This window comes from Pristis pectinata, chromosome 11, assembly GCF_009764475.1.
Source record: "Pristis pectinata isolate sPriPec2 chromosome 11, sPriPec2.1.pri, whole genome shotgun sequence".
Classification (NCBI taxonomy): Eukaryota; Metazoa; Chordata; class Chondrichthyes; order Rhinopristiformes; family Pristidae; genus Pristis; species Pristis pectinata.
Window position 1 is genome coordinate 84320948 of NC_067415.1, and position 24609 is coordinate 84345556.

The 24609-nt window shown below is 39.3% G+C and overlaps 1 protein-coding gene across 12 annotated transcripts in view; it reads left to right on the top strand.

Annotated features, from left to right (window-relative positions):
* The window catches only part of mbnl2 (muscleblind-like splicing regulator 2), a 142839-nt gene extending 118578 nt beyond the window's left edge, over nucleotides 1-24261 (top strand). For 9 of the 12 annotated variants that reach the window (XM_052026284.1, XM_052026283.1, XM_052026285.1 and 6 more), the window contains one exon: nucleotides 20438-24261. In XM_052026284.1, the coding sequence (XP_051882244.1) occupies nucleotides 20438-20577 (140 nt within the window). In that variant the 3' untranslated portion in view covers nucleotides 20578-24261. The remainder of the gene's footprint in view (nucleotides 1-20437) is intronic. The other 3 variants (XM_052026287.1, XM_052026290.1, XM_052026291.1) reach the window with 1 other exon arrangement.
* The last annotated feature ends 348 nt before the right edge of the window (nucleotides 24262-24609 follow it).

The window sequence follows — 24609 nt, forward strand, 5'->3', positions numbered from 1 at the left end:
AAAATGAAAATATTTCAGTACTTCTCATTGAGTTTCTTTATTCTTGAGTGCAGTAACTATATTGGAGAAAATTTGTTTTATTTTAACAATACTGTGTTTTGAATGTTCGCTGTTGCTTTTCGTTATAGTTTCGTAACAAAACCAAATGATACAATTAGTTGGTAGCATTTAAAATGAATATGGAAAAATGCAGATTTTCCAAAGATCCCTTGTCTAAATAAAATTGGTAATTCAGGGAAATCTGGCGTAGTATTAATCCACTCAGCAAGTAGACAGTTTGTAAGTTGCAGCACTGCCTTTGGGTATGCTGCCTTCCTTTTGAGTTTTGTCAAATCTGCACCAGTATAATATGTGATCCTTCCTTCGAGGGGTGGGTTGGAAGAATGTCCAAAATGGAAGAATTACCAGGATGCTGCCTGGTTTGGAGAGTATGGATCATGAGGAGAGACTAAAGGAGCTAGGGCTTTACTCTTTGAAGAGAAGGAGGATGAGGGGAGACATGATAAAGGTGTACAAAATATTAAGAGGAATAGATAGAGTGGACAGCCAGCACCTCTTTCCCAGGGCACCAATGCTCAATACAAGAGGGCATGGCTTTAAAGTAATGGGTGGGAAGTTCAAGGGAGATATCAGAGGAAGGTTTTTTACCCAGAGAATGGTTGGAGCATGGAATGCGCTCCTTGGGGCAGTGGTGGAGGCAGGTACATTGGTCAAATTCAAGAGATTGCTAGATAAGCATATGGAGGAATTTAAAATAGAGGGATATGGGGGAAGTAGAGCTTAGATAGTCGTAGGCGAGGTTTAAAGGTCGGGCCAACATTGTGGGCCAAAGGGCCTGTATTGTACTGTACTGTTCTATGGTTCTAAAATGTGCTCTGAGCTACCCAGCCCCACAGTGAGTCATACTTCCTCTGCCGGGGAAGAGGAAAGCTGTGATTGATTGCCGATGAATGTTGGTGGCCAAGGCAACACAGTTTCTATAAGGTCTTTCTGTTATCTCAACAACCAGCTTTATCATTTTGCTGCAGCCTAACATATTGTGTAACATAGATAAATTATGGACAAATAAATTAAAACAAAATCAGAACACCAACTCTGAATAAGAGCTTCAATGATGTGATTAAAGTTTGGAATCATAATTAAAATTGGTGTACAGGTTGCACCGATGTGCAAGTTGCTCACCCCTTTTGAGGACTTCAGCTTTAGGGAATACTTCTTACTTAGGTTTAGAATAAGTTTCTTTTTGTCGTCATAAGTTTTAAGTCAAGAGTGGGAAGAAAAATCAAGCTTTGAAGCCCATTTATTCCACTAATAATATGCTGTATTGTGATTTATAATTTAACAGCTGCAAGTTTAGTTAAATATAAATAAATATGAAAATATGGGCAAACAGCATTTTGAAAAGTAAATGTTGAATTCTACGAAGTCTTTTAGACAACCATACCAATATACAAATCTCTTCCCTATTAATCTGGACGACAGGTCTGGTTAGTGCCAACTATAAAGTTGAACCATTGAAGTCCATTTAAGGCAGAGAACCTAGTTTGATCAAAGCCTACCTGAATGTAGAGTACTGACTTGAATTCAAAATAATATTTCAACAGCTTAGAATGAAAGATGAGCAAAATATTCTCAAATGTTAAACAGTGGTCATACACTGTTAAAGTTGATTCTTTACAGGAATTGGAGGAGGGGGAGTAAATCTTGAACATGGAATTTTGTATCTTTCTAGCGTTTATGAAACAACTGCAAAAAGTATTGGCAAATCTATTGCTGAGAAAGTTGAAATGGTACATGGTACCAAGAAATCCAGTGTTTCCTCTAGATAATTCACATTGTAATCTGTTAACATTTCATTTTGCTGCAAAATGTATCTCATCATCAAAGGTTGCCTGCAAGCAAAGCTGCTGTAGCAACTTTCAGCACACTATGTAGATCTTCAAAGGTGAAGCTTCTAGGTTTCAAAGCTGATTTGTTCCACTGACCTAGCACTTAGCTCTACTTGCAACGAGAAACTCCCTTTCAGTCCTCTTTGTTAAATCCCAGAGCTGATTTTTTTTTTCCCCTGTGGTGACAATTTTGGTTTCTCTGTCGCAACGTGGCAAACTAAGTTTAGCTTTCCTCGATTTATGACTAGGTTTGGGGACAGGAACACGTTCATGGTCATAGGTGTAAAAGGCATCATGTGATAGTGATTGTATATTGTAGTCCACTTCCAAAGTTCAATTCTGTGGAGATGGAGAACAATATCAATTGTTGTTACGTTGTGCATTTGGCATGTGCAGCTAAGGTCAGATTTATATGCCTCTACTCTTTAATCACGCACCTTGGATGCTAGATTTTAGGTTATCTTCTTGTATCACACTAGGGTTTGGATTCTTTTTTAATGCTATTTGTTTCTTGTACTTTATTATTATTTTGCTAGAACCAAGTGCCATGGTGCAAAGCACTGCCAGGGTAGAATGAGAAGGTTGTGATTAGGTGACATCTAGAAGTTGTGCTTCAGAAGCCTGGACATGAGGAAAAAGAAGCAAAACTGAGGGAGATGAGGAGTGCAGTGGTTTTGTCATCTTATGACATAGTCAGTTAATGCTCAGCTATGAATCGCGACTTGAGTGCAATGAGACTTAAGTTATGATTCATGATCCTAGGAAGGAGCAGGGGTGAGCTGAAGAATGTAGTTGCAGCTTATCCAGAAGTTCAGAGGAGTTGTGGGAAAGTATGGCATTGAAGACTTGGATGAGCTCTGGCTTTATAGAAAGACATTGAGAGAAACAGATTAAAGCAGAAAACAAGTGTCTTGGGAGTTGCCCATGACGAGGGTTGTCTGAGGTAGGGATGGGGACTAAAATAGAGACTGTAGGCTCCATTCCACGCAGTTGGAGATGTTGAAAGGATGACAAATATTGATAGGTTGTGGAAGCTTTTCATGGTCCAGCCATCAAAGAAGGCAGTGTTGGTTCCACTTGAGAAGTAAAGAAATGGTCTGCTTTATTTTCATTTGCGTTGAGTTTTATTTTACCCTTTCTATTCAACCCTCAGCTTAACCTTAGTCTAACTAATTGAATGTAGAATTTTAACGTAAGCTACAAACTGAATAGGACCTGATAATCGTTCCACTGTGACTCTGTTTGATACTTCCTTTCATTCTTACCCTGACATTGGCCACTCATTCCAAATTTCTTATTGATTCTGAGATTTGTCCTTGAATTCCTGACTTATTAAGCCTAAACAATAGTCTTTCCTATGGAAGTTTGTCAAAATGTTTATTAAATTTCAGTGCAGTATTGTTAAGTACTAAAAGAGAAGCTAATATGCAAAATGTATGAAACCATTGCCTGATGCAACTAAGACAAGGTCTTATCATTGAGTGTACCTTTTAAGTACTACCTATGCACAAGTTTTGGAGCCTAAACCTCCTTTGGTGTACTTAGTGCCAAAAAGCATAGGATAATTGATACTTGATTACTGGCATTCTGACCCTTAGTTTTTATTTAACTCATGGAGATTTCATACAAAAGGTATTGCAGACAATAGAATGTATAATGGCAGCAAAATGCCACTTTGCATAGCAATGGGCTGCAGTTTCTCTCCCTTGGTGATTCACTGGGAAAATATTCTGAATGAAACTCAGAAATGTCTTGTTTTAATACCACTATAAGGTTACTTATTTTTATGTTTATCATGGAGATGAAGCAAGGCTTTGTAAAATGTTATTTTTGTTTTCAGCAGTTAGATACTGCTTACCACATGGAGACAGATCATACAGCCCCCTCCACTCTGTTTTGTTGAGACCTGTCAACATGACATTCTGTTCCAATTTTTCTTTCCTCCTTGTTTGTTTCTCCGGCTTCCTTACCTTATAATAACAAGGAAGAAGGTCGGTCGTTCCATTGAATTGACACTGGCTTCGAGAGGACCAATCCTGCAACTCTCATTACCCTCCTGTACTTCCCAGTAGTCCTGCAACTTGCTCTTTCTCGCATGTCCATCAACTCCCCTTTGATTCTTTTTGCCATTAACCTCCACTAAGGGATGATCCATCCGCTCATCCTTAAGAAAGCAGCACACCAGAGGAAACCCACACGTTCTTGCAGAGATATCTAAAGGGAACCTGAGGGGCAAGTTTTTCAGACGGTGGTGGGTAGATGGAATGAGCTGCCGGAGGATAAGATAAGATTTCTTTATTAGTCATGTACATTCGAAACACACAGTGAAATGCAACTTTTTGCATTACCGAGAATGTGCTGGGGGCAGCCCGCAAGTGTCGCCACGTTCCGGCGCCAACATAGCATGCCCGCACCTAACCCGTACGTCTTTGGAATGTGGGAGGCAACCGGAGCACCCGGAGGAAACCCACGCAGACACATGGGGAGGATGTACAAACTCCTTACAGACAGCGGCAGGAATTGAACCCAGGTCACTGGCGCTGTAATAGTGTTGCGCTAACCGCTACACTACCGTGCCGCCTAGACTTGGGGAGAATGTACAAACTCCTTACGAGGCGAGTACAATTACAGCATTTAAAAAAACACTTAGACAGGTACATTGGATAAGAAAAGCTTAGAGGGATATGGGCCAAACACAGGCAAGCAGGGCTAGCTTAGATGGGCAACACAGTCGGCATGGACAAGTTGGGCTGAAGGGCCTGTTTCTGTGCTGTATAACTCTGAATCTATGCAAACTCAGCACGGTCAGCACCCTGAGTCAGGATAAAACCCAAATCCCTGAAGCTGTGATAGAGCAGCTCTGTGCACCATCCCTCTTTTAAATGCAACTGTGCTGCTCATCTAAACTGTGAGTTCCATGTCCCCTTCAATCTCTGGGTAAAGAGGTTTCTCTGAATTTCCCCTGATGGATTTCCTGGTTAACTATCTTGTACCTGTGGATCCCAGGTTTGGTTTTACCACACTCTACCCTGTCAAATAATCATGGAATTTCAGAAACTTCTATTGGGTCAGCCCCTGGTCCTCTTGACTCCAGGAGAAAAGAGTTTGGGTTAATATCTCTTCCCCATAGGTTTAATTTATTAATTCTGGTGTCATTCCAGCACATCTTTTTGCATATTTTTTCAGCTTCTCTGTGTCCTTTTCAGGATGCTGCCTGGATTAGAGGGTATGAGCTGGAAGGAGAGGTTGGACAAACTTGTATTGTTTTCTCTGGAGCGTCAGAGGCTGAGGGGAGACCTGATAGAAGTTTATAAAATTGAGAGGTACAGGTACGATTATGAGAGGCAAAGATATGGTAGACTGTCAGAGTCCTTCTCCCAGGGTGGAAAGGTTAAACACTAAGGTTTAAGGTGAAAGGGGGAAGTTTAAAGGAGATGTTACGATGCAAGGTTTTTTACCGCAGAGTGGTAGGTACCTGGAATGTGCTGCCAGGGGAGTCAGTAGAAGCAGATACAATAGGAATATCTAAGAAGCATTTAGACAGACACATGAACAGGCAGGAATAGAGGGATACAGATCATGTGCAGGCAGATGGGATTAGTTTAGATTGGCATCATGGTCAGCACAGACATGGTGGGCCAAAGGGCCTGTTCCTGTGCTGAACTGTTCTGTGTTCTATAATATGGAAGCAAGAACTGCACACAGTAAATGTGCTCTGACCAAGGTTTGATATATGTTTAACTTTTCTGCTTTTCATTGCCACCCAATGTTTTATTTGCCTTTATAACTTTTATTGCCTTGTCAATTTATGATTTGTATACCTTTACCACTGGATCCCTTTGCCCTTCTACTGCAGTTAGTTTCCTATTCAGTGCATGTAGTCTTCCTATTTGTATTAAAAAGTGTTATCTGATTCTTAGCTATTTTGAAATTCATTTGCCAATTACACTTCCAGTTTGGAAGTTTATAAGTATTTTGTATTTTGTGGTAATCTATAGAGTGAACTATATCTTCAGTTTGGTGTCAAATGCAAATTTCAAAACAGAACCACTGATTCCCAATCCATATCATTTATGGACATAATGTTCAACCTCTACTGTTGTTTTGTTCCATTCAGTTCTGAATAACGTGGTGGTATGTCAGGATTTTATCCAATGTAATTACTAGGAAAGTTTATATACTCTTCTTTCATTTCAAAACTTTTTTTAATAATACTTTTGCCTTACTGAATAGAAATCTGATTTTTTTTTATCCCCAATTATACCAACATGGCATTAAAAGAGATTTCAAAAATACTGTCAGCTTATTGATGCTTTTGGAGAGGTCCTGTAATTTGGCATAAATGGTAACTGAACATTGTGTTGTGAAAGCCATAAGTGCATTTGTTTCTTTTAACATTATCCCCTCCCAGTAATCACTTCAGACTCCCTTTGGGTGGGGAGGGGTGGAGGGTGTGCACAGTGAGGCAGGAGGAGTTCCAATCCAATTGAGTCATCCTTTCTCAGAATACAGACCAAGTTTGAGCAGCACAATCTGAAAGGAAATGCGTCTGTGTTCTCCATAAGCCATTCTTTACCATGGGCAATTAATTACCAATAAAAACTATTTGCTTGGAACCTCAACACAGTTTTCAACGGATATGGATAGTAAAATGCAATATACTTTTATCTCGGTATCTGAAATTATGTAAAAGGATGCTTAACAATAAAGCAGTTGCCAAACAGTTACAACATAAGCAGTCACAACTTGAGAGGGTCCTCATATTTCCATATTTGATTCACCACAACACGGTGTATTCTACAATAAAGTACTTCTGCGGGCAGTTAATAAACAATTCCCTTATTGGTGGATCTCTTTTGAAAACTACGCTAAAACATGCTGCCCTCATTAGTGTCCTGTAATGGAGATAGAATGGTAGTTCAACACGTGCCCCCAAAGGGGAGAAAAATGAGTATTTTAACCAAACAGAGAGACAAAAGAGAATGCAGGTGCTGGAATCTGGAGCCAAAAAACAATCTGCTGGAGGAACCCAGCGGATTGGGCAGCATCTGTGGAGAGAGATGAACAGTCAACGTTTCGGGTCCAGACCTTTCATCTGAGTCAGACCAATGTGGGGAAAAACCTGTTCGTTTATATCTCAATGCCACCAGAAGTGTTTGTGGAACTGATTTCGCTACGTTCAGTTGAAAAACAAAACTGATAATGCACAAAGCAATATCTTTGGATATCCTTGAGCTACTTTGATTTTACTTTTTTTTTAAAAATGGAAATTCAAAACTGAACAACCACAGGGTTTTGCTTAGCTTCCAAACCCCAGAGAGAGTGCCTGCTGAGCAGGTCATGCACGTCCGCATCCACTCTTTATTCATTATGATGGAAATGTTGCACTGCTTTTTTTCAAAGCTTTTATATTGCTTATGCGGCTACATAAAGTTTGCATGTTCTTGTTTCACTTAGGGCTCAGCACTTAAATTTGCCCAGAGTGCCTCTCAGTCATTATAGCAATTATACCAGAGAAACCTATCATTACAAATAGTTCCCTCCCCCTTCATTCACACTGCCTAAATATATATTCAGTATTTACTCTTAACTTTCCGGTTCTTTAAATTGCATTTACATTCATCCGAAACATCTCGCTGTCAAAGGATTGCCATAAGTTTGGGTATCTGATGCAGAATGTTTTCAGATATGCATAATTTAAATTTTCTTTTTAATGTATTTGGTCTTGAACCCAGAAGTTAATGGTGCTTCAACCATCTTAAATCAACCTATTGTGATCATTTAAGCTTAATACAGATTAAGTTGAAAACTATTAAAAAAAACTTAATCTACATCTTTAATGTCTCCTTTGTCTTGTGTTTAAAACTGCCTTTGTCATTGCAATGCAAAACTAAACCTAGCACTGTTTGTTTGCTTGTTATACTGACCTACCCTATTCCCCTGTGGTATGTCTTCTTTCAACTAACTTTCTGTTCAACCTGCTGATACCCCATCCTTTATCCAAGTGAGTGGAAGCTTTGCTCATCTGTCGTGACTTCAGTTCGGGCCACTGTTCTTACCTAAGCTGCTGCTTTCTGAAACGTGGGAAAGGTATGCTATGGTGATTCTGGCTAGACATGTGCTTTGCAATTTTTTTTAAACAATCCTGCTAACAAGTGAGACAGCTGCTGTTATTATGCCTGCCATGTTCATAATATTTCTGTTCTATAGTTATGCTAAGAGTATAGCATTCTTTCACTGGCTTTTAACTGAAATTAGTCAAAAGGTAATCTATGTGGCTTTACCAAATCATCTCATTCCTGATAACTGGCTGCATGCACTCAAAGCCATAGCCAACTACAGTGTATAGTTAATGTTCTAACTATGAATGTTATTGCCAAATACTACAGTTTCACACAACAGGAGTGATTTCAAAGTACAGAAAGTACAGATTTTTGAGAAATCTGTAGTACATGTTTCTGAAGAGTCTGCCAGAGAAACATATATAACAGTTCAATGGTGTTACTCGTAATTTTGCGAAATGTTCAGCGTTTTAATAAAAATGGAAATGTATACATTTCTATTTTACATTTGAAGGTTATTATATGTTAGTAAATATGTAAATATAATAGCATCATTTGGCCTAAATAAACTAATAACCAATTAGTCAGTTAAATTTATTTTTTTTTTGGTTTTCAAAAGACAGGAACTGATTACTTACTTGAAAACACTTTGCCAAATCTGAAAAATAATGTTAGATTCTGTGGTTAAATCTTTCAGAGCAACTGACATTTCCATTTGATCCATCTTGCTATATTCTCTAATCCAGTTTACATATTATACAAAACATTGGTAGTTCTGCTTCAAAATTCCTCCATTCTTTAATATTTTTCTTACCACCTGCCATTGCAATGCAAATCTCTGGTCGTGATTCTTGGTAAGACAGCCTAGTGGGAGATGTTCATGTACTGGTTCATCAGATTTGCACAGAAGATAATTTAAAGTGCATAAAATCAGAGATGTGATATCACAATAAGTCTTGAAACATTCATGACTCATTTCTACATTCCTTCAATTTCTTTCTAACTGATTTAAGGAAGTTCCCATCCCTTTTCCATTACCATGAGAGTACATCACTGTCTTAAATTGCAGTTGACGCATGCATTTTCCACAGCAGTGATTAACTATGTTGGCATTGTAAATCATATGGCTAACACTAATAGATGCACCAACAAATAAAATACACAGCTTTAACCATCCTCCACCACTTCAGTGGACTGAAAGAGCTGGAGTTGGGGAAAGTCTTGAAATTACAATTTAAGCTTTGTGCAGTTTATCAGAATATACAGTAGTTCCAGTTTGGGGTAATGGAAGTCATTCTCCATTTCTTCCTTTCTTCCCTTTGGTGATTGGGAGGGATTATGTTGTCATTGCTTGAGAAATTATACTTGGCACCATAGGCAAGTACTACACCACTTAGTACAATTAATTCACAAATATTTGGAGAGCTCTTAATTGTTTTTTGCAAAATGTTGATTCTCACTCTCTCTTCCTTTCATGCCCTCAAACAAATAAACTTTCTCACTCGTCTGCATAGCTGCCAAACTGTTGTGAAGAAATTTAATCATAATTTCTAATCCCTTGTCCCAGTGCTTCCAGGTGGAAATTAGATCTCTGCTCCAAACCTATAGTTTGCATTACAACAACAAGTTAGAAAACCCAAGTAAATTAAGAGATTTTGACGGGTAATAGAAATTAAAATATGTGTAATTCCTTCGACATATTGTCATGCAGCAGTCTTTGTGGTTAGTTTTACAACCATGTCGAGAGTAATGTTACAGATTGCCAGAGGGTTTCAATTGTGACTGGAAGTATTTTTCATCCTATAAGAAGCTATGATTCCTCTGTCTTAAAGGAATGTGTGTTAGATAGTCCAGGGTCACTTTTTAATTTAAAAGATTCTAATTAATCAAAATAATTTTGCTTTATTTAAACACTGGGTACTGATTGCTAAGATAAAATCTTAATCATGTAACTTAAATGAAGCAGCTTGGAATAACAAGAATCAGATATTCCACACAGCATGTTCGCTTGTTGAGCTGAGTAGGGATGAGGAGTGTGGTAGAGCAGTGTGAGTGTTCTAGTCAAAGAGTTGTACAGCACAGAAGGAGACCCTTTGGCCCAACTCTTCCCTGCCTACTTGAGCTACTTCCATTTGCCTGCGTTGGATGGAAGCAGGGTTTAGTAATAGAAATAGGAGCTTGGACAAATACTCCACAATTTTACCAAATGATCTTTGGCAATCCAGAGAATATTTGCAGTTTTTTGTTGATTAAAAGGGGGACCCAGAATAATTTTTAAACTAATCAATATATTAAGCCAGATGAAATGTTTAGTCAAAGAGGTAGGTTGAAAAGCACTTCTTAGAGGAGGAGAAATTTAGGAATGGAGTCCAGAGATTGTGGCCAAAGTTGAGGAATGGACAGAACACTTAAAATTGAGGTGGTGCGAGAGGACTTGTATTGGAAGTATGTGGACCTCTTTGGGAGTGTTGCATTGCAGCAGTCTGGTCACTAGGAATCATGATTAAAGGTAGACTTCTGAACCAGAGGGGAAATAATTAGGTTGATGTCTAAAGGCATAATTCATTTACCTATTTCTTCCTTTCTTTCTTTAGCCTTGTATTTTCATCCTAAACTCAGTTGTCTGCATTTATGGATGTTAACTTGTCTAGCTGTAACAACCAGTGGTTCACTTAGGCATTGCTGTTTAATTGTAAGCCTGAGACAGTGAGAGAAACAATGGAATGAAGCAATGAATATATTGAATGAACACTCATCACATTTTTATTTGATTCAGGGTTTTTTCTTTCTAATCTCTTTTTCTAAGCAGAGGTTTTGGGGGCAGATACATTAGGGACACTTAAGAGGTTCTTAGATAGACACTTGAATGATAGAGAAATGGAGGGCTATGTGGGAGGGAAGGGTTAGATAGATCTTAGAGCAGGATAAGATGTCGGCACAACATCGTGGGCTGAAGGACCTGTACTGTGCTGTAATGTTCTATGTTCCAGTGTAATATTTGGATTTGAAAATGAGAATGCAAGGAATAAATGTGGATGAATTAAAATGGGAACTTGGTGCAAAGATGAAGTAGTTTCAACAGTTTGATACTTTAAAATTAGAACGACCTAATTAATTTTCAACTGGCAGTTTGTGGGGTAGAGTTTGTGTGTGATTTTGAAGATGGTTTGAGAGCAGAGTCTTACTAAAGATAATAAAGTGGTGCACAGGGATGAATATTTAAATCACAAATATAACGAATTAAGGAAACCCATGAACAGGAATCAATTATATCAGCATCCCTTTTGTTTATGAAATGTATCTTTAATGCAGTTGGCATTTAATGGTGGATTATAAAAGGAAAATGTAACTTTACATGTTTTGGAGGCCAAACAGTAATTGTGAAAAGTTGATATTATAAAATAATGTAGTAATAAAATGTTTAGTATATTCTAATGTAAATGAAAGCTTTGTACAGCAAATGAGAGATAAGCTTCTTAAAATATAATCAAGAACTGGGGAATAAGCTGAGGGCTGTTGTTCAAGGTCGATCAGAATATCCCTCTGACTGCGAGGATGTTAATGAGGCCCAATCATGAAATTCAGCAAAGCATCCCACTGCAGCTCCTGGGAAGCATTTAATGAGTTCAGAATTCCCCTATATAAAATTGGTAAATTGGTTTATTGTTGTCACATGTACTGAGGTACAGTGAAAATCTTTGTTTTGAGATCATTTCATCACATTAGTGCATTGAGGTAGTACAAGGGAGGACAATACAGAATGCAGAATAAAGTGTTACAGTTACAAGGAAAGTGCAGTGCAGGCAGACAATAAGGTGCAAGGCCACGACGAGGTAGATTGTGAGGTCAAGAGTCCATCTTATTGTACTAGGGGAGCATTCAATAGTCTTATAACAGCAGGATAGAACCTGAATTCAGCTTGGTGGTACGTGCTTTCAGGCTTTTGTATCTTCTGCCCGATGGGAGGGGGGGGAGAAGAGAGAATGTCCAGGGTGGATGGGGTCTTTGATTATGTTGGCTGCTTTTCCAAGGCGGCGAGAAGTGATATCTTCCTGTGGTTTAACACCTCCCTTCCTTTGTACTTTTCTCACCAATTTCGTCATCCGCAATTAAACGTTTTTCTCCTCTGTAGAGATCTAGAAGCTTTAACACACAAGTCCAGTAGTAGTTTTACCACTGAAGTGCCCTCCTTTGTTTCCCCTTCTCATGTGGACTTGTTGATTGCCTGGAATTTACAGCAGCAGGACAGGCCACTGTGTCCTCACCGTGTTTATGTTGCAAAAGCCTCCTCTCACACCTCATCAACCAACCCTATCATAGCCTTTTCTCCCTTATCTAATGATCTATTCCATTCAAATGCATTGATGTCATTTTCTCAAACCATTCCATATAAATTTTCCTTTCTAACCACTGAAGAAATTTCTCCTGAATTCTATAATTGTTAGAATTTATATTCTATAAATATGTTAATGACTAACATATTTGCATCTTACGGTTTTGGATTCTCCACCATTCCTACTCCATTAAATCCCTTCATTTCTAAAAACCGCTTTTACATCACTGCTCAGCCCTTTATTTAAAAAGAAGTCATTCCCTACTGTTAAGTTTTTTCCTGTTAGTTAAAACTTCTCACTACTTTCTCTTATTTGAGCCATTAACTAAAAATGACACAATTGACTCCAGGGAATCTCACTGAGAAATAAAACATGAGATCCCATAAGATGCTCAGCAGCTCTGGAGAGAGAAACAGAATTAATGTTTCAGGTCAGTGATCTTCCATCAGAACTGAGAAACATTAAAGGTAAAATGGCTTTAAAGGTTCAAAGAAAGGAGGAGAGAACAGGTCTGTCATGGAATGGAAAGTGAAGAGAAGTGACAAAAGGCAGGGGACCTGAGGGGCAAAGTTTTCACACAGAGGGTGGTGAGTGTATGCAACGAGCCGCCAGAGGAAGTGGGTGAGGCAGGTACAATGGTATCATTTCAGAAGCACTTGGATAGGGACTTGGAGGGATATGGCCCAACACAGGAAATTGGGACTATCTGGGTGGCTCTGTAGTCAGCATAGACTGGTTGGGCCGAAGGGCCTGTATCCATGCTGTATTGCTATATGCTTGTATAACCGGTTGAAAGAAGTCGGTAAAGGCATTCAGAGAAGGATAAAGGGCAGGTCTGGCCAATGTGTGAAATTACGAACAGAAAAGGGAAGCTGGTGGAGAGGGGTTGGAAGTGATTGCTGGACACATCAGATCGGGCAGCGCAGTGGCCCAGTCAGGTTCAATCCCGACCTCTGGCGCGTTCCCCCTGTGACTGTGGGTTTCCTCCGGGTGCTCCGGTTCCCTCCCCCATCTCAAAGACATGTGGGTTAATTGGCCGCTGTAGGCTGCCCCGAGTGTGTGGGGGAGTGGTGGAGTCTGGGAGGAGTTGGTGGAAATGTGGAGAGAATAAAAATGGGTTGAGTGTAGGATCAGTGTAAATGGGTGGTTAATGGTTGGCACGGTCTGGGTGGGCCAAAGGGCCTGTTTCTGTGTTGTGTCCCCTCTGTGGCAAAGCCTGGTACTTCTGGTTATCTGGAAGTTCTGAATGCACTGTTAAGTCAAGAATGCTGCTGTGTCTAGCCGGAAAGTGACATGCTCTTCCTCAAGCTCGCGTTGAGCTTCTTCAGGACCGTGTTGGATGCTGAAGTCAGAGGTCAGATGGAAAACTGAAGTGACAGGCAAATGGAAGCTGGGGGTCATGTTTATCACTGAACAAAGTTACTCAGCACAGCAGTCATCCAGACTGCACTTGGTTTTTCCACTGTAGGGGAGACCACATGGTGACCAAAAGTGCATCTGCTGAGCATTTTCAGTAAAGTAAATTGGTTTATTATTGTCACATGTACTTAGGTACAGTGAAAAAACTGTTTTGCATGCCATCCATACAGATCATTTAATTTCAACAGTGCATCGAGGCTGTACAAGGGAAAAGCAATAACAGAGTGCAGAATAAAGTGGTACAGTTACAGAGAAAGTGCAGTGCAGGCAGACAATAAGGTACAAGGTCATAACGAGGTAGATTGTGAGGTCAAGAGTCCATTGTACTAGAGGATTGTTTGGTAGTCTTCTAACAGTGGGATAGAAGCTCTCCTTGAGCCTGGTGGTACGTGCTTTCAGGCTTTTGTATCTTCTGCCTGATGGGAGGGCAGAGAAGAGAGAATGTCCAGGGTGGGTGGGGTCTTTGATTATATTGGCTGCTTTACCAGGGCAGTGGGAAGTGTAGACAGAGTCCATGGAGGGGAGGCTGGTGTCTGTGACGTGCTGAGCTGTGTCCACAACTCTCTGCAGTTTCTTGCAGTCCTGGGCAGAGTAGTTGCCGTACCAAGCCGTGATGCATCCGAATAGAATGCTTTCTATGGTACGTCAATAAAATTTGGTGAGGGTCATAGAGAACATTCTGAATTTCTTTGTCCTACTGAGGAAATAGAGCTGCTGGTGAGCTTTCTTGGCCGTGATGTCTACATGGTTGGACCAGGACAGGCTATTGGTGATGTTCACTGCTAGGAACCTGAAGCTCACAGCCCTCTTTTCAAATACTCAACCCAGTATTTCTAGTGTCCAGCATTTGCAGTACTTTACTCTGGATTATCCCACTCAGAACACCCTTTCCTACTGACACTTCCAACTTTTTCTCTCCTGTATAATCCGTGCCTAGCCTACACTCTCTACTCTGTATCTCTGACCTTCTTCCTTGGTGAAATTACATATTCAGATCCCATCAGCACGGTCTACTCAACACCCAATCACATTTTTGTTAAATAGTGTGCATTTTATCAGTTCTGAACATGCAGCATTTTTTTTACCGTGTAAGAATATAACTTGTTGACACGTAGTTGCAATTAGTTCTGCAGAATTAATTTTAGAAATGTAATTTATTGCATTCAATATCACTGCTGCCTCCAACACAGGTGTAAAAATCTGCAGAATCCCGTGAAATTGTATGTGGGCTGACTTTTTCACTCATTGAAAGGTTTTGCTTTGCTTCAGTTAAACATACAGTCAGGAGGAAGTGGGAGTATTTAATACTTAAGTTAAATCTTTAATATTTCATCTTGATGCGTCATGTTACTGAATATTGAAGTAATCTAACAAGTAATACTTCCCATCCACAAGCACCGTTAAATGTTTGCTGTTTAATCTAAATTCATATTAATAAAAAAAATGAAAATAACATCAAATCAGAATTTTGAAACAAGCATGCACATTACTGACAATGTGCCTTGAGCCCTGAATTCATAATCAGGTGGACAGAGAGTAATGTTGAAAGACAGCACTTTCTGAGGCTACGTGAGTGGTGGATATTCCTCTCCAAGGGCTTATGGTGTTTGGAAAAGAACCTTATTTTTTGTTACCTCCGTCAGCTTGAAGAAGACATCTAGACCTCTCCAACAAGTCCATATTTGCATTCCTGAGATAATGAAAGATAATAAATTTATCCCTTTGCCAACATCACTAAGCTAATTGGCTGATCAATGTTGTTTGCCTTATCGTGCTGTGTACAAATTGCCTGCCGTGTTTGTCACTTATCAACAATAGCCGCACTGAAATAGTATTCAGTTGCTTATGAAATGATGTGGGATGTCCTAAGGAGCTAAGGAATAGAACTCTATACATGCAACTTCTTTCTGTTGTACTGAGGTGCTGTTGAAAACTGCTGGTGGTCCTTCTGTAGAGCATTAAAACCTGACTCAGGAGACCAAATGCCCTGTTTCCAAGTTTGCTGCTTTTACAAAACTAAGTGGGATTGTGAATAAGGAGGAGGTTATAAAGAGGCTCTGAGGGGACATAGACAAGGTTGAGTGAGTGGGCAAGAACATGGCAGATGGAATGTAATGTGGACAAATGCAGTATCCACTTTGATACACAAGACTGTGGTTTAAATGGTGACAAATTGGGTAATGTTGCTTTTCACAGGGACCCATGTACACCAGTTACTGAAAGCCAATGTTCTGGTGCAGCAAGTGATTAGGAAAACAAATGGTATGTTGGAAATGTAAAAACTGCAGATGCTGGAAATCTGAAATAAAAACAGAAAATGCTGGAAATGCACAGTAGGTCAGGCAGCATCTGTGGAGAGAGAAACAGAGTTAATGTTTCAAGTCAAAGACCCTTCATCAGAACTGAGCATGTTTGCCTTTACAAGAGAGTTTGAGTACAGGAATAAACCTTACTGCAGTTAGATAGGGCTTCAGTGAGACTGTACCTGCAGTGTTGTGTACATTTGTTTGTCATCTTGCCTAAACAGGATATATTTGTCATAGAGGGAGTATAGTAAAGTTTCACTAGACCTGTTCCAGGCACGGCTATTTGTCATGTGAGCAGAGATTGTGCAGAGAATTCTTGCATTCTCCAGAGTTTAGAAGAATGAGAGGAGATTTCTTTGAAACTTACAAAATTCGTACAGGGCTTGACAGGCTGGATGTAGGTAGGGTGTTTCCTGGATCATGCATTCCTTTATTAACTCCATTTATCCATTTCTCTAAACACCCTTTCCTAACAAAAGTCTATCAATCCCATTCTTTAAATGCTCGATTGAATGCTAACCTTAACAACTGGTTCATGGAGGAAGAGGGAGAGAGAGGAATCAGAATCAGGTTAATTATCATTGACATGCGTCATGAAATGTGTTGTTTTGCAGCAGCAGTGCAGTGCAAGACATAAAATTCTATAAGTTACAGAAAGAAATAAATAATGCAAAAAACAGGAATAACGAGGTAGTGTTCATGGGTTCATGGACCATTCAGAAATCTGATGGCGGAGGGGAAGAAGTTGTTCCTGAAACATTGAGTGTGGGTCTTCAGGCTCCTGTACCTCCTCCCCGATGGTAGTAATGAGAAGAGGGCATGTCCCGGGTGGTGAGGGTCCTTAGTGATGGATGCTGCCTTCTTGAGGCACCACCTCTTGAAGATGTCCTCGATGGTGGGGAGGGTTGTGCCCGTGATGGAGCTGGCTGAGTCTACAACCCTCTGCAGCCTCTTGTGATCCTGTGCATTGGAGCCTCCATACCAGGTGGTGATGCAACCAGTCTTTGTGTAAATTGCCAGGCTACCTTTGTGTAAGGTGCTTCTGGACCCTTTCACTCGAGAAAATAAGAATAATAGAAACATTGATCATCAAAAACACTTCAAATAGATCACCCTTTCATTGTGGCAACCCTTTCTATAGCACCTATTCTCAAAACGGAATCCTTTTGGCTGTGGTGTCATTTTACGATTAGATCTCAGTACTTCACCTAATGACAAAGACTTGAGCTTGTGTTTGCTGATTTATATGACCTCCATGTGAAAGGAGGAAAGCACACTTACCTAGTCCAACGTTTGAACTGAGGTGACAAACCAAACCTGGCTCAACAAACAATCTGCTGGAGGAACTCAGTGAGCCGAGCAGCATCTGTGGAGGGGAAGGAATTGTCAACGCCTTGGGTTGAAACCCTGCATCAGGACCAAGAGTGGAGAGGGGAGGTGGCCAGTATAGAAAGGGGAAGGGGATGGTGAGGCAGGAGTCTGAGGTGATTGGTGGACTGAGGAGGGGTGTGAGATGACGGGCAGGTGGTGCCAGGTAGGGTATTGGTATTGGTTTATTATTGTCACTTGTACCAAGGTCCAGTGAAAAACTTGTCTTGCATACCAATCGTACAGATCAATTCATTACACAGTGCAGTTACATTGAGTCGGTACAGAGTGCATTGAGGTAGTACAGGTAAAAACAATAACAGTACAGAGTAAAGTGTCACAGCTGCAGAGAAAGTGCAGTGCAATAAGGTGCAAGGTCATAACAAGGTAGATCGTGAGGTCAGAGTCCATTTCATTGTATAAGGGAACCGTTTAATAGTCTTATCACAGTGGGGTAGAAGCTGTCCTCAAGTCTGGTGGGACGTGCCCTCAGGCTCCTGTATCTTCTACCCGACAGAAGAGGAGAGAAGAGAGAATGTCCCAGGTGGGTGGGGTCTTTGATTATGCCGGCTGCTTCACCAAGACAACGAGAGGCAAAGACAGAGTCCAAGGAGGGGAGGCTGGTGTCCTTGAGCAGGGGTGGAGTTGGGAGACAGGCAGGTGAACGATAGATGGAGGCAGACAGAGAGAGAGAGAGAAAATGAGAGGCAGATGGAGTGAGGGGAGGGGAGGGGGAAGGTTGGAGACAGCTGCTTTCTTTTTCAATCTTTTTATTAGTTTTCAAATGAATACAGATTAATATATCAATGTTTATACATGTGATACAAAGAGATCAGGAGAACAATCATGACATGGATAATCATAAAGAACAATAAAGTATAAAAAAAAATCTGTAGATCCAACAATCTGTTAGTGATTGCATATAATGTAGAAGAAAAAGATTTATTATAAAATATAAAAGAAAAAAAAATCCCCAGGACAATAAGAAAAGTTATAAACAATTTATCAAACCAAACTAAGCTAAAGAAAAAAAATTTTAAAAAAACAAAAAAAAACTGGACTAAAATTTCTCAGTAGAAACAGAGCAATATTATGTCATCAACTCCGTTCCTCTAAATTGAAAGGTTATTATAAGGAGATCTATATCATGTGAAAATATTGAAAAAATGGATTCCAAACTTCCTCAAATTTAAGCGAAGGATCAACAGTACCACTCCTAATTTTTTCCAAGTTTAAACATGATATAGTTTGAGAGAACCATTGAAAAGTAGTAGGGGTATTGGATCCTTCCATTTAAGCAAAATGGATCGTTTGGCCATTAATGTAACAAAGGCAATCATACGGATAGCGGAGGCAGATAGATGGCCAGGAGACAGCTGCTTGAGGGAGATACGCAGGAACACATAGATGGCCAGGAGACAGCTGCTTGAGGGAGATACGCAGGAACACATAGATGGCCAGGAGACAGCTGCTTGAGGGAGATACGCAGGAACACATAGGGCTACTGGTGCTGGACTCTGATGATTAGAGGAGGTGATAATTGGAACAATTGGCAGGTGGAACCAGAGCCAGATTGGGGAGTGGGGGGAATGCCTGGGGTGGGGACTGGGAAAGGGAACAAAAGTGGGAGGACCAGAGAAGGATCTGAAGGAGCGGGGGGGGGGGGGTGGAGGAAGGGGGAGAAACCCCACTGGAGGGGAGGGCTACCTGAAATTGGAAAACTCAGTGCTTATGCCATTGGACTGTAGACTATCCAGGCGGAACGTGAGCTATTGTTCCTGGCTCATTTCAAATACTACAGGGTCACAGCTGAAACGGCAGGGTCACTCTTGACACCTGGATCCAAAAACCCAGCACCTTTGAGAAATGGGGGGTGATTTGAGAGTTAATCACTCTTAACCAGTCCTCACTGAGGCTTCACAATCTCCATTGGTTAAGTTTCAGCAATACTTCATTGTCCATTTGAAACTTGCTGACTCCCAGCAACATCCAGTCTGCAGTTCTGATTCTGGGTTAATGGGAAAATATTTAAATTAATTAAGCAAACAGAACGTCAGCTCTTGTTGCTTTCTCGTTAGTTTATTGATCATCTTGATGGGTTTCTGGGACTGTTGGGCAAAAGTGATTGACTTTAACCATGTGCAGTAGTCTTTGTAACCGAGGTTTGAATTGGAGTTAGCTGAAACACTGGTAAGGCATGAAATGCTGCTTTGTCAAAGTTGAGTTTATCATCACATACACAAGTCCATGTGTGCACAGGTGCAATGAAAAACTTCCTTGCAGCAGCATCACAGGCACATAACATCAGATAAGCAACATTCACAAGAAAAATATATATTAAACATAAATTATACACAATTTTTACAAGATCACAAATAAAAACATATTCCATTTTAGTGCAAAGTGGTCACAGTGTTGCTATACTGAGGTAGTGATTAGGGTTGTGCAGGTTGGTTCAAGAACCGACTGGTTGAAGGGAAGTAGCTGTTCCTGAACCTGGTGGTGTGGGACTTCAGGCTTCTGTACCTCCTGCCCAATGGTAGCTGCAAGAAAATGGCATAGCCTGGATGGTGGGGATCTTTGATGATGGACGTTGCCTTCTTGCCTTCTTATCTCCTGTAGATACTACCGATGGTGGGGAGGGATGTGCCCGTGATGTATCGGGCAGAGTCTACATCTCCCTGCGGCTTCTTACATTACTTGGTACCGTGCTCTTTTGGCAAGACAGAATACATCCTCACGCTTAGACCCATGGAGATGGTTCATTCCTCAGTTCAGCAGGTTTTACATTGTCCAGTTTGAGATTCAGCCAGTTACAGTTCTGGACCAATTTAACATTAACTAGTTTCCAAATTCCTGATGAGAATAACGATCAGTGCACATTTTTATGCATGTGCGGTTTCCATAGCAACCTGCATGTTTTGTTTGAAGCCGACACGCCGATTATTTAGGGATTTGTATGTCATTCCAACTATTGTAGATCCTGTCCTCTTCCTTTCTTGCCTGTGTCTGCGTTACCCTCAGCCTCGCTAAATTCCTTTTTTCTGTATCCCTAACAGATCATGCTGAAATAGTGAACCCGAAGCTATTGAATTCCCAGGACATCTCTATGGAAACTCACGAACAAGCTTACTGTAAATACTATCCTCTTCTCTCCCCACCTGCATCCATACTGGGCTTACCACAGCCAGCATGCTAACTCAATTATGACGCATTCTATTTAGATTAAGCAAGAATACAAGATCTTGATGGGAAATGCATTATCAAATTTAAGGATATAGATGATTTCAGGCACATATTTAATATTCATATATCCTGTAAATAACTCTAGCACTTAAGATAAATATTACAATCTAGACAATGGTAATCTAATTTCTGATGTCTCATTTTGTGGAGATGTTAAGCCATTACATTCTGTAAAGAGTGTGATGTGGTTATATTGTTAACAATTTGTTGTCTGATATCATGGTATATAAAAACAGCACCTGCTGAGTTGGAAGAATCCCCAATGACATCTATAGAAACAGTACACAGTACCTAACAAAACTCTGAGGGTTACAGTGCAAAAACAAAATGGGTTTTTAAACCTTTTAATAGCCTAATTAATAACTGGGGAAAAATAGCATTTGATCAATACCGATCAGTTTTTGTTTTCTTAAAAAAACAATGACAATTAGGAAAACTAAATCTTGTAGATGCGAATTATGAAATAACTCCAGGGTTATTGATATTAATCTGAAATATTGCACAGACATAATGACTTGCCAAAGCTTACTGTATATTGATTGCTGATGCTCTTGATGCCTTGTTGTGGCAATATGAGCAAATCATGAAGGGAGGTCTTTCCAATGAATTGCAGTCATTTTTGGATTTGTAGTTCCTACACTGAGAAGTTAAGAGGTTGGTTTAATTTACTAAGGCAGCTTGTTTCAGAGTTTGATGAATCTTGTCAAAAGTGAAGTTCCCACTGCCAACTCTGCAATTGTCTTTAGGGCTGGCACAGTGAAACTTCAGTCAGTGTGGCTGGTGACAAAAGCACTTGATTTTTTTGTGAAAACACAGTAGGTCAGTTTCGCTGCAACGATAATAATTTTGCCCACCATATTTTCTGCATGACCAAAGATTCTTCCAACTCCAAAAGATGCACCGTATTATAAAGTCAATTATAATCTAGTACATGATTTATGTAACAGTGCCTAAAGAGGGTGGGCCAATTATTCACAAATATGTGCAAAGTGTAAGTTTTACCAAAATTGCATTTTGTGTTTTCTCATGTTAGCGATGGAGACCGAATTAGCTGGCACAATTTGTCAAAAGTATAGTTGGAGTACACAACCAGAAGAATTAATTTTTTAAAAAAATAATTATTCTTTTTCTAAGAAAAGGCTCTTCCCAAATGCACCCTAATCTCTCACTAATATTATTTTACTATCAACAGAGCAAGGATGAGGGCTGGTGATTCTTTCTTCCTATCAACCAAATTAAATCCTAAAACTGTAAATTGTACCAAATTCATTCATTCTGCAAGTCACAATCTGATTGTGACTCTAATATGAGGTTTAGAAGAGACATTGACTTTAATAAAACACCATTCAACAAAATTATGTTGTAATATCTCAAAAAAAAGAAAAAAGGATGTATACTAAGGCTGGCTCAGTACTGTAATATAACCTTGAGTTCTACCATATGATCTTAATACTGGTGAACCAATCAGTAACTACGTAAAGTCATCAGAACACTGCAAACACAAAAACCTATAACTTGGTAATTTTCTTTTTTTAATTATAGTTTATATTTAAAGAATACTTTTTAAAGTCTTAGAAGATCATAGATAAGTCCATCCATTGTAATGATTAGAAATTAGTTAATAGTTTGATCAGAATCTTTATTGTGTTCAAAGTATATATTCCATTTTCATAATAGGTTTACCTTTTTACAAGATTGGTTTTATGATATGAAATGTTAATGGTTTTATAGTAGAATTGATACTAAAGATAATATGTAATGATTTTGTTTTCTTGAACCTTTTATTGAGGATTAATAGAAGTAGTAACATTTTTTTTAAATCCTGCTCTTACACTATACATGTGGAGCTCAGTCCATTTCAAGCCAACTAGACCTGCATCTAACAATAGTAAAACACACCATTAACAAATAGGAAACGATGTCACAATGAGACTTTCAGAAGTCCACTACAGGTCAACAGTTGTCGTAGTTTAATGATAATGTCATAATAACTTTTAAGAGCTTTTTTTTCACAGCCACATTTATTATCAATATCTATCACCTTTTTTTTCTGTCTTTGTGTAGAAGGGCAAAGTTTCTTTCAGTTCTCTAACACAATAGCAATATTTTCTGTTATGAAATAGTGCACTTAGCTTAAAAGCTTGTTGCACTACAATAAGTGGGCATAACTTGTGACCACAGCACTTACCCAGTGCACTTAGTTTTCTAAGGCCTCAGACTCAAACTCGTAACAAAATTTATTGCCTAATTAGTATTTTAACACACATAAGTTGATCTTTAACATGAAATAATTGTCACAATAATGGCAGGATACATGTGTACTTGTGTAGATCTGTGTATTTTTTTAAACTTTAAGGATAGATTACTTGTCTTTATACTTCAGTTTTTCCAACTGATAAAATGAACCATTTGATCTGCAGATATTGGCTTTTAGCCATCTGTGTACTGTCAGATGGTGTAAAATTGATACTGTTTGAATATTTTTGAAATTCTCACCCAAAGAACACATTGGTCTGTGTTCATCAAAGGCTTTGTTGTTTTCAGAAGTGTTACGACTATCTCAGAGTTGACATACAGCTAAAATATCTGATCCTGGTGATGTACAGATATGTATAACATATCTAGTTGCACTTATGTACATAGTAAGTATGTAATAAAACTGTCTTAATATTGTAAAACGAGCGGCGGAGGTTTTTAAATAGAAACTAAATCCTCCGTTCAAAACTTTGTCATGAGAGGCAGTTTTAAATGAATTGTAACTGTTTACTGAAATATAATATATTTCCTGTTGGAATTCTAGGCAGTTAACACAAACTATTTTTTAAAACTATATATAAAATTGTATGCTGCAATTTTTATTTAGAAATGAACATTCATGCCTCTACTATGGAGTGCTAACCACAGTTAGTCTCTCATGCTTGTAGCTTTGAGCAACATTAAAAGATAAAATATTCAAACATATCATACAAGTCTGACAGAAACAGCATCCCTGAGGACACAACATTTTCAACCCAACGGGAAGCTGTTTATGTTCCCTTTCACTCACTATACCTTATTTACAATGTTACTGGGTTGTAATCTCAAGAATTGTTTTGCCAAGCACCACACTAACGAGCCGTGGAAGTTTACCGTCACCATTCTGTGACTTCTGATACAATTTTCTGGTTAAAAAATTAGTGTTAAATTGAAAAAAACATTACTCGGGCTGCTTTTGGCAAACAGTTGCCTGGTAAGTGTTTAGTTCAATATTTCACAAAGCCAGTTTGAAATCTAGTGACAGTGGCCAAATACATTTACGAGCTATGCTATTTGGTGAATCTTAGTAGTTGAAGAATGTAATCGTTCCATACACACACACACACACACACACACACACACACACACACACACACACACACACACACACAAATGGAGTGCAGTTAGTGGTTCAATAGGCTTAGTAATATGTCACTCTGCAATGAAACAATTGTCTGTACACAGAGCCTCCACTTCCCAGGTATACAGTACCGACTTTTTTCTGTATTACTGCCAGATTATATACTGTTTATGGTTTAGTTATGTTGAATGATTCACTGTTTTATTTCCTAAGATGCAACTATTTGTTTATGAACATTGAGGGGAAAATAAAGAAATATTTGGGAAAAGAGTTGTTGTATTATTTCAGGAGTGTAGATGGTCCATTCACACACTCATTATAGAACGATACATGGTTTAAGACCTATAATTCACATTATGCTCAAGTGCCAGAAATTGCAAGGCAAACAAAAACTTGCAGATGCTGAAGATCTGGCTTAAAGTACTTTACCATCCTTCTCTTCCATCTTATTTAATCCAAAGTGTCCTGAAGCAAAACCATCAGCTGATCATTGTTCCTTTTCAAAACTAGCTCTGGCTTCAGAAGGTCGAGGAGGCGGTGTTGGGGCTCTTGAAGAGCGTTAAGGTGGGTAAATCCCCAGGGCCTGATGGGATCTATTCCAGATTATTG